Consider the following 10,652-nt stretch of genomic DNA (forward strand, 5'->3'; position numbering starts at 1 on the left):
ACAGCGTGAGGGTCTACATGGATGCTATTCATGCAGTGCACGGGCATAGCCACTGAGGAACACTGAGCCTGGATAATCCATTGCTTTTATAGTCAGCAGTAAGCAAGCCTGCTGTTTGTGCTCTTATCTCATCTCTCAAGGTTATCAGCTGCATAAATAACCCTGGGAAATGAGTAGTTAGAATCTTGCATTCTAGGCATACCCAGCAAGATGCCTAAGAATGTGAGAGACCCACGGTGACTGTCTTTCCCAACAGTAGGTATTTTGTAGATGCTACTCATCAAGTTGAGGAAGTTTTCTTTCTCATTTCGTAAGACTTTTTTTTTTTTTTTTTTTACATTAATGAGGGCTGAATTTAAAAGAGAGGAGCAGATACCCCGATGCAAAAATTCAGCCTGGTAGGCTGCCCTCGGGGCAAAGATGAGGAGTGTTGAGAATGCAACAAGCATGGTGTGGAGCTGTTGAAGTGGGAATGTTTCATGCCATCTTGCTTGGAAGGTACAGCATTTGAAGACATCCCTTTAACCCGAGGAAGGCCAGGAGGAGAGACCAGAAAGGGGGGCTTAAAGTGAGCACTATAGAAGAAGGAACTCTGTTTCCAGATCTTTCTGGATAATTTTTGACTCTTTAGTATCTAGCACAATTCCTGGCTGTTATATATCATAGGCTATTTGGTTGATAAAAGAATACTAAGAGCTTAACATGTAGCAGTAATAATAATAATATCAAAGGGTGCATTTAGGTTTTAAAGAAGAGACACTTGTATTCCTTTGGTATTCATCTGGGGAAATGCAGTGAGTGAGTGCCTGTGAGTAGAGGAAACCGTTAGGTAATTGACAACATGGTGCTACTTTCTGAGTGGTCAGTTTTACATGAAATAATTGATGAATTGTTTAATGATCAAGAAGCTTGGTGCATAGAGAATAATAGTGCTCTTTATAGTTTGTATAATTTTAAGTTTCTTAAGTTCTTGTAGCTAATAAGCAAAACACCAGAGTTTTCGTAAACATTTAAATATCGAGCACTACTTCAGTTCTTCCCCTTAAACAATGTAGTCTTCCTTTAGTATTTTAGTATAACTTATTCTTTCGGGCACTTTAAATGTCTTAAAGTGAAGATGTTTATAAATAATACACACAAGGCTGGGTGCGGTGACTCACACCTGTAATCCCAGCACTTTGGGAGGCCAGGTGGGAGGATCACCTGAGGTCAGGAGTTTGAGACCAACCTGGCCAACATGGTGAAACCCCCTCTCTATTAAAAATACAAAAATTAGACGGACATGGTAGCGGGAGCCTGTAATCCCAGCTACTCAGGAGGCTGAGGCAGGAGAATACCTGGAACACGGGAAGTGGAGGTTGCAGTGAGCTAAGATCCTGCCACTGCACTCCAGCTTGGGTTACAGAGCAAGACTCCGTCTACAAGAAAAAAAAAAAAAGAATAACATACAATTGGCCAGGTGGGGTGGCTCACACCTGTAATCCCAGCACTTTGGGAGGCCAAGGCAGGCAGACCACTTGAGGCCAGGAGTTGGAGAACAGTCTGACCAACATGGTGAAACCCCATCTCTACTAAAAATACAAAAGTTAGCCAGGTGCGGTGGCACACGTCTATAATCCCAGCTACTCAGGAGGCTGAGGCAGGAGCATTGCGTGAACCCAGGAGGTGGAGGTGGCAGTGAGCAGAGATCGCACCATTGCACTCCAGCCTGGGCGACAGAGCAAAACTCTGTCTCAAAAGAAAAAAAAGAATACATAAAATTGTTACAAGTTTATTGCTACACTTACACCTAAAAGCTATTCTAAAACATCAGTGATGTGCGTTTAGTTCATTTCTACATTACTTTATACTTTTTAATTCCTTCCTATTGTTACTGTTTTAATTTTAGTATCTTCCTGAGGTTTCAGTAATATTATTTTTTATTTTCTGGGTTTCAATTCTCTTAAGTCAAGGCCGATTAACCCCAAAAGTCTTCTCAAACTAAGCAAAGGAGTTGTTTTTTTGTTAGCACTTGCAACGTGATTGTACAATCCGAGCACATTGAAAACTGGTTTGACCTAGGTATGTCCAAACTTAAAATGTGTATAATCTTTGAGCAATTATACTTTTAGGAATTAATTGTGAAGAATTCATCTACGAGTAAAATGATACATGCACAAGAATATTTATTACAGCACTGTTTGTTACAATGAAAAACTAGAAAAAGCCTAAATGATGATTGGCCACAGATTGGTTAAATAAATTAAGTTATGGCCAGGTGCGGTGGCTTATGCCTGTAATCCCAGCACTTTGGGAGGTGGAGTTGGGCGGATCACAAGGTCAGGAGATCGAGACCATCCTGGCTAACACAGTGAAACCCCATCACTACTAAAAATACACAAAATTAGCCCGGCTTGGTGGCACACCCCTGTAGTCCCAGCTACTCAGGAGGCTGAGGCAGAAGGACGTGGAGGTTGCAGTGAGCCGAGATTGCCCCACTGCACTCCAGCGTCGGGGACAGATGGAGACTCTGTCTTAAAAGGAAAATAAAAAAATTAAGTTATATCCATTTAATGGACTACAGTGTAGCTATTAAACCAGTTATGTAACACAGTATATACTCATTGGGACCTCATTCCAAGATATATTAAGTAAAAATAGCAATGTGTATAAGTAGTGTATATAATATGAGTTAAAAAAATCTTTATATGTGTGTATGTGTGTGTATATAAACATATATTCTCCAAGCCATGTTGAGTTGCCCTAATCCATCCTGTTCCGGTTATAGTCTGGTATCTTTGAAGCTAGGGATGATAGAGGCATTTGCCCATTCTCGTCACTGATACCCTGCAAGCATTTCTGAAGCATGAACAGAAGGGAAATGATCATTCTGGGCCAGGAGCTGTGAGGAAAGTGGGGTCTTATCTATCTTCTTTTGCCTCTCCCAGCTCTACTCTTCTCCAAAAGAAGAGCCAAGAGAAGGTCCTTTTCTACAAATATCAGAGCCATGGCTCAGGTGAGATACTGTTTCCTTTTGCTCAGATAGAGTGATTTTTACCTCTAGTACCTGTAAACATTTGTTTTCCTCATTATGATGCTTTTTGATGTTAGAAAAACAATACCTTTCAGAAAGTTTGGTTATGAGCAATGCCGGAATTTTGCTGTAAAGGAAAGGATCTCTAACAGGCCAATTCATAGAAAAAAAAGAATTGATTAGATAATCATTCTTAGAAACTTTACACTCCCCCCCCCCTTTTTTTTTTAATTTGAGGTGGAGTCTCGCTCTGTCTTCTAGGCTGGAGTACAGTGGCACAATCTCGGCTCACTGCAACCTCTGCTTTCCAGGTTCAAGTGATTCTCTTACTTCAGCCTCCTGAGTAGCTGGGATTACAGGCGCCCACCACCACACCCAGCTAATTTTTGTATTTTTGGTAGAGATGAGGTTTTGCCATGTTGTCCAGGCTGGCCTCGAACTCCTGACCTCAAGCGATCCACCTGCCTCAGCCTCTCAAAGAGCTGGGATTACAGACATGAGCCACCGTGCCCAGCAAAAAATTTATATTCTTAACTCACAGTTATGTATTAGTCAGCCAAGTGGTTGAATAACAGATTTCTCTGAAGAAGTTTTAGTTTAGATAAATGTCCATCAGAAAATCCCCTATCAATGTCATCAAGAATACTTATTTCTTTCCATAAAGAGATTAAGAATTATGTAATGTAAAAATGGTCTGACCCAGATCAGGTGTGGATAATTTTTTTATACTGGTTTCCAGGGCCCCCTGTCAGGAAAAGGACATGCATTTCCTCCTAAACAACCCCAGTCTCCTCTCCAGTTACCCCCGCTTTGAAACAATGTTTACATACTCGTTTACAAAGTCCTTCAGCATCTCCTATCTCAGGCTTCTACCGAAAATCCTGATAGGACAGAAGGGTGTTCCCCACATTGAATTAATATGAATCTAATTTGCTTGGACAGTGATTTGATGGGATGAAAATAAGTAATTAGGGGCATCTTGTAGGGAAAAGCCCTCATTAGCTCCGTAGACCTGGGTTTTCCAATAAGAAAATACATGCTGTGGTTTTGTTTGATTTCAGTGCTAGTACATGGCAAGGCCTCCTGGTTAATGAGCCTTTTATGTTTGAGAGTGTGACTAGTGGTTCGTACAAAGCTCTCACACCTCACTAAGCATCCATGAAAAATTGATGTCAGTGGCCAAACGTGGTGACTCACACCTGTAATTCCAGCATTTTGGGAGGTTGAGGCTGGTGGTTTGCTTGAACCCAGGTGACTAGCCTGGGCAACATGGCAAACCCCATCTCTACAAAAAATACAAACATTAGCCAGGCCTGTTGGTGCGTGCCTGTAGTCCCAGCTACTCGGGAGGCTGAGGTGGGAGGATCACATGAGCCCAGGAAGTCATGGCTGCAGTGTGATGTGATCATGCCACTGCACTTCAGCCTGGGTGACAGAGGAAGACCCTGTTTGAAAAACAAAAACAATGATGTCAGTCATACCAGTGGTGAAACTGGATCATCCTTCACCAATTTTCTGTAGCTTAGTTATAAGGGGAATTTACAGCTGGGCAGTAGGTGATTATCAATAAGATTGGGCCAATGTTATTTATAGGTCTTTAAAGATCACCTGCAGCCTGAATTTCTAAAGGCAAAAGAACAGATATCATTTATAGGCTTATAATAAATATTATTCAAATTATATGTTACAACAAATTTGAATAGTATTTGTTGTAACAAGGAACATTTCTTATTATATAATAGTCTGGCATAGGAATGGATCAGAGTCTTATATGCTAATTTTATTTTCTAAGATACAAATTTTTTACAAGTAATTTTACACACGTCTACAAAGTGAAGTAGTTCATTTCTGGTTTTGTCCCATTACCAGTCCCACTCCAAGCAATTCTTGAAAATTGGTTTACTACCATTTTTTGATAAACCCACTTTAGTCATTATCTCTTGATTGATTGCAAAGTTAAAGGGAACATTGTATTCCCATACTACACTTTCATTTTTCCCGCTGTTACCATATCACTGTTTTTGGTTAAATCAACAGTATACACCTTATTATGGCTGCAAATATTATTCTCTGCCAAGAGAGCTCATAGTTTTGTTCTATACAACCCTTCATTTTCCTGGGGTTAATTGCTTTCCCCCCCATTTGCTTAGTCATTTGTGTGTTTATATCCAGAATCTCCAGCATCACTGCCACAGGCCAGTCAATACGTTTTCCCTCTGGTCAGACACATCAGTTCCTTTTGATGTAGAGACTTGCTTCCCCACTTCCTGTGTCCTTGTTCCCATCTGGTCTGGTGTACTCTCTCAGTCACAGCTTTCCTGAGACTTTACCCATTTCCTGAATCCTATGTTGTCTTCTTTTTTTATTTACTCCCTCGTTTTTGTGGAGCATATCCTCTAGAAGTTTCCGAAGAAACTCTTCTTGAGTCCTTGGATGTCTACAAATGTCTTTTCTCAACACTCGAAACAGAATGATAGTTTGTTTGTGAAAGTCTAGGTCCGAGTTTATTTTCTCCATCAGAATATTGAAGAATTGTTCTTATTGTTTCTCGCTTTTAGGGGTGTTCTTGAGAATTCCATTGCCCCTCTAATTTTTGATGCCTTTTATATGACCTACTCTTTGCTCTGGAGGCTTTTAATGTCTTGTCTTTATCCCTTATTCTGAAATTTGACTTTCAGCTATTTGGGAAAAGAGAGGGAGAAAGATCAAATGTATTGTTGATTTATTATATGACAGGTATAGTGCAAGGCATTGCATATACAATTTCATTTAATTGGGAAAGCCCTCTTAGCTGAATTTTTGTACTTTCCCAACCTTGTTTGGATAATAGAGGTATCCTCCCGGACTCAGGCAGTTTCATTTGGAGGAAAAAGAATGACATGGAAACCCAGTGATTCAGTTGTGCTTATTTGATTACAGTCCTCCACTGCATCCCAGACATTCATATGCTCACTATGTTTTACTTCCTCTACCTTAATCTTTTTCTTCTCTCTTTCCTTCACAAAAATACTTATTTTTAAAATTAATCAAGTCATATACGTGGTTATTGTTCCAGGAGTCAGTGATGTTCAGTGATGTGTCCATAGACTTCTCTCAGGAGGAGTGGGAATGCCTGAATGATGATCAGAGAGATTTATACAGAGATGTGATGTTGGAGAATTACAGCAACCTGGTTTCAATGGGTAAGGACATCTGTCCATAGTAATTTAGATTCTGCCCTTGGAAGGCCTACTTCCTCCAATGTGAAGTGCTCACCTGGCTTTCAAAAACCAGTCGAATTTTGACATCCTGTTCTCACAGGAATGTTCTGAATATGGTAGAGTTAGAAAAAGGAAGCTGCATTGAGTTTTGGGGGATGTTTGACATCTTCCATTATGTTTCATAAGTCCGTTATACCTCTGTTTGACTCTTCTCGCAGTGCTATGTCTTTCTTTATAATGAAGGGACTGGATTTGAATTCTAGGATATTCTCGTGATAAATTTGTTTTGTTACTTCTTTTGTAAGCAGGGCATTCTATTTCTAAACCCAATGTGATCTCCTACTTGGAGCAAGGGAAGGAGCCCTGGTTGATTGACAGAGAGCTAACAAGAGGCCAGTGGCCAGGTAAGTGAGGCACAGCAGGTAACGTGTGATTTGGCCAGTAGAGAGACTGCATCTTTTAGATGCTATCTGGGAAACTCTCCTCAAAGGCTTTTGGCCTGTTGTGCAAATGTAAGACCTTTTCTACATGAGCTTTCAGATGATCCTACCTTTCCCCCTTACCTAACACACTTTGCCTGCTTTTCTTCTCTTATTCTTCTCTCTCAGTTCTAACCAGCTGGTGCCCTCTCCACCCTTTCTAGTGATACTCCTTTCTATCCATATTTTGGGTCCATTTCCTTCCTAGCTTCTCATCCGCCTTTGTATTTAGTCTAATAAAAGCATCACTGTCTCCAGAAATAGATTTTTTCCTGCACTGCCCAAGACTTATTTTCTTTTACTAAGTTTTTTTGGGATGGGGTTTATGCCTTCATTGATTCATTAATATTTTTTACCAACATTTACTGATTTTCTAACATGTATAAGGCACTCGGCTAGGTGCTGCAGAGTTTAAAAAAGGAATAAGCAATGTCAGAACTTACTGCCTAGTAGAAGTACTAGAGCATGTCTACAAATAACTTCTACAAAGTAGAACCACCATAAGTGAAGTTAAAATAGGGAGTTTAACAGAAAGCAAGGGCTACCAATGTAGAAGAGGGGTTGATCCACATAGAAGTCATAGGGGGAGATTTTGATGTGAACGTCATTGACTTTATATAGAGGGTTGGAAATAAAGGGCCTGTGTCTCCGTGGAGAAGGTAAGAGCTGGCAAAGAGAGATTTGGTATGAAGGAGGAGGACAGCACATTCATTCATTTAGTTTATGTTTCTGGAGTGCCTATGGTATGCCCAGCACTATTCTCAACACTGAGGTTACAGTAATGAATAGAACGTGCGTGATTGGGTGCAGTGACTCATGCCTGTAATCCCAGCCCTTTGGGAGGCTGAGGCAGGAAGATTACCTGAGGTCAGGAGTTTGAGACCAGCCTGGCCAACGTGATGAAACCCCATCTCTACTAAAAAATACAAAAATCAGCTGGGTGTGGTGGCAGGCGCCTATAATCCCAGCTACTCAGGAGGTTGAGGCAGGAGTATCACTTGGACCCAAGAGGTGGAGGTTGCAGTGAGCCAAGATCATGCCACTGCACTCCAGCCTGAAGAAAAACAAGAGCATGCATAATCTTTGTTCCCAGAGCCTACCCCACAGTGTAGGGAGAGAGACGAAAATAGATGAATATATAACATACTAGGTAATAGTAAATACTAAAAAGAAGTAAGAAGTAGAGGAAGGGGATAAAGGATGATATTTTATGTGAAGAAGCAAGAGAAATTTACCATATCTTACCAAATGATATGGTAACATTTGGGCAGAGACCCAAAGAAGTACCATAGTAAGTCGTTGTATATGGGTACTAGGCGGAAGACTGCTCCAGATAGAGGAACGCAGACCTTCAAAGGCCTGAGGCAACTGTGCATTGGCTGTGTTTGAGGAGCAGCTCCAGAGGCCAGTGACTGGTAGCAGAGGGGTACATGGGTGGGAGATGAGATCAAAGAGGCAGGAGTGGGAAAGAGTGGGTCAGTTTACGTACAGTCTGCCATACAGGCCATGGGAAATCTTTTCATTCTAAGACAAGAAGTCATCAGAAGGCTGTGCACCTAGAAATGGCTTTTTTTTTTTGAGACAGAGTCTTTCTCCGTTGCCCAGGCTGGAGTGCAGTGGCATGATCTCAGCTCACTGCAACCTCCGCTTCCCAGGTTCAAGCGATTCTCTTGCCTTAGCCTCCTGAGTAGCTAGGATTACAGGCGCATGCCACCGCGCCCGGCTAATTTTTTTGTATTTTTTAGTAGAGACGGGGTTTCACTATGCTAGCCAGGATGATCTCGATCTCCTGACCTTGTGATCTGCCCACCTCAGCCTCCCAAAGCGCTGGGATTACAGGCGTGAGCCACCGCGCCTGGCCAGAGACAAGATATTTCTGAAGCGTTCAGACACTCACAATGTTTGGTAGTATTCATTTCATTTGACTTTAAGAGTGGTTTTTATTTTAAATTTTTTCGCTCATTTATTTTACAAGTCATAGACTGTTGTTTTTCATTGTGAAAATTATCAGAAATACATGCCACACTCATGTACCCCTATTGTTGCACAAATATTTTCCTTTTTTTTCTTTGTTTTTGAGATGGAGTTTTGTTCTTGTTACCCAGGCTGGAGTGCAATGATGTGATCTCAGCTCACTGCAACCTCTGCCTCTGGGGTTCAAGCAATTCTCCTGCCTCAGCCTCCCGAGTAGCTCGGATTACAGGCACCCCGCCACCATGCCTGGCAAATTTTATTGTATTTTTCATAGAGATGGGGTTTCACCAGGTTGGCCAGGCTGGTCTCGAACTCCTGACCTCAGGTGATCCACTTGCCTTGTCCTCCCAAATTCTGTGATTGCAGATGTAAGCCACCACGCCCCATGGCAGATAATTTCAAGTAAATCCAGAACTTCATGTCATTTCACCCTTACGTAATTTTATTATGTAATTCTAAAAAATATGGATATTTTCTCCCTTATATAACTCGAATGCAAAGTTCTATAAATTTTACAGTGGTTTCTTCATATACTGGACCGCTTTATTGTCATTATATTGAGTACTTGTGAGAGTGGACGTTTTCACCATAGCATGATAATTAACTTGTTCATTTCTGTATTTCATACTTTTAATCTGTTACTGAGTTTATTCTTTCAGTTTTTATGGACTTTGCAAAATAATAACATTTACCTATTGGTTTCCAGTGGGTGCTTTTACTTTTTTTTTGAAACAGGGTCTCGCTGTTGTCCAGGCTGGAGGGCAGTGGCACCATCATGGCCCACTGCAGTCTTGACCACCTCTTAGGCTCACGTGATCCCCCCACCTCAGCCTCCTGGGTAGATGGGACTACAGGTGCATGCCACCACACCTGGTTAATTTTTTGTATTTTTTGTAGAGATGGGGTTTTGCCATGTTGCCCAGGCTGGTCTGGAACTCCTGGGCTCAAGCGATCCCACCGCCTCAGGCTCCAAAAATGCTGGAATTACAGACATGAGCCACTGCTCCCAACCTAGCTGCCTAATTTTTTAGTTTTTTTGAGACAGAGTCTAGCTCTGTGATCCAGGCTGGAGTGTAATGGCGTGATCTGGGTTCACTGCAACTTCTGCCTCCAAGATTGAAGCAATTCTCATGCCTTAGCCTCCCAAATTGCAAGGATTACAGGCGTGCAGCACCACACCCAGCTAATTTTTGTATTTTTAGTAGAGACAGGGTTTTGCCATGTTGGCCAGGATGGTCTCTAACTCCTGGCCTCAAGTGATCCTCCCACCTGAACCTCCCGAAGTGTTAGGATTACAGGAGGGAGCCACCTAGCTCAGCCGAGCTGCCTAATTTTAACTTTTCTTCAACACTTGTATTTGTTTACAATTTCACCAGCAGTATATGAACATTCCCATTGTTGCACATGCTTCCTAATATACGGTATTATCAAACTTTGATTTTTTTTTTTTTGAGATCGAGTTTCGCTTTTGTTGCCCAGGCTGGAGTGCAATGATGCAATCTTGACTCACCGCAACCTCTGCCTCCTAGGTTCAAGTGATTCTTCTGCCTCAGCCTCCGAAGTAGCTGGGATTACAGGCATGCGCCACCACGCCTGGCTAATTTTGCATTTTTAGTAGAGATGGGGTTTCTCCCTATTGATCAGGCTGCTCTCGAACTCCTGACCTCAGGTGATCTGCCTGCCTCGGCCTCCCAAAGTGCTGGGATTATAGGCATGAGCTACCACACCCAGCCCAAACTTTGATTTTTATCAGTTAGTGAGTGTATAATAATAATTTGGTATGGTATGGTTTTAACTTACAGTTCCTTCTTTTTTTTTTTTTTTTTTGAGACAGAGTCTCGCTCTGTCACTCAGGCTGGAGTACAGTGACACGATCTTAGCTCACTGCAACCTTCACCTCCCAGGTTCAAGCAGTTCTCTCACCTCAGCCTCCCAGGTAGCTGGAATTACAAGCACATGCCACCATGCCCAGCTAATTTTTATATT

At 41.8% G+C, this 10,652-nt stretch overlaps 1 protein-coding gene across 2 annotated transcripts in view; it reads left to right on the forward strand.

The window, feature by feature from the left end:
- ZNF566 (zinc finger protein 566) overlaps positions 1-10,652 on the forward strand; it is a 44,450-nt gene that overhangs the window by 13,205 nt on the left and 20,593 nt on the right. Inside the window, exons 2-4 of one of the 2 annotated variants that reach the window (XM_033225944.1) lie at positions 2,928-2,995; positions 6,069-6,195; positions 6,519-6,617. In XM_033225944.1, the coding sequence (XP_033081835.1) occupies positions 2,987-2,995; positions 6,069-6,195; positions 6,519-6,617 (235 nt within the window). In that variant the 5' untranslated portion in view covers positions 2,928-2,986. The remainder of the gene's footprint in view (positions 1-2,927; positions 2,996-6,068; positions 6,196-6,518; positions 6,618-10,652) is intronic. The other variant, XM_033225946.1, reaches the window with a different exon arrangement.

Source organism: Trachypithecus francoisi, unplaced genomic scaffold (assembly GCF_009764315.1).
Source record: "Trachypithecus francoisi isolate TF-2019V2 unplaced genomic scaffold, Tfra_2.0 Lachesis_group12, whole genome shotgun sequence".
Classification (NCBI taxonomy): Eukaryota; Metazoa; Chordata; class Mammalia; order Primates; family Cercopithecidae; genus Trachypithecus; species Trachypithecus francoisi.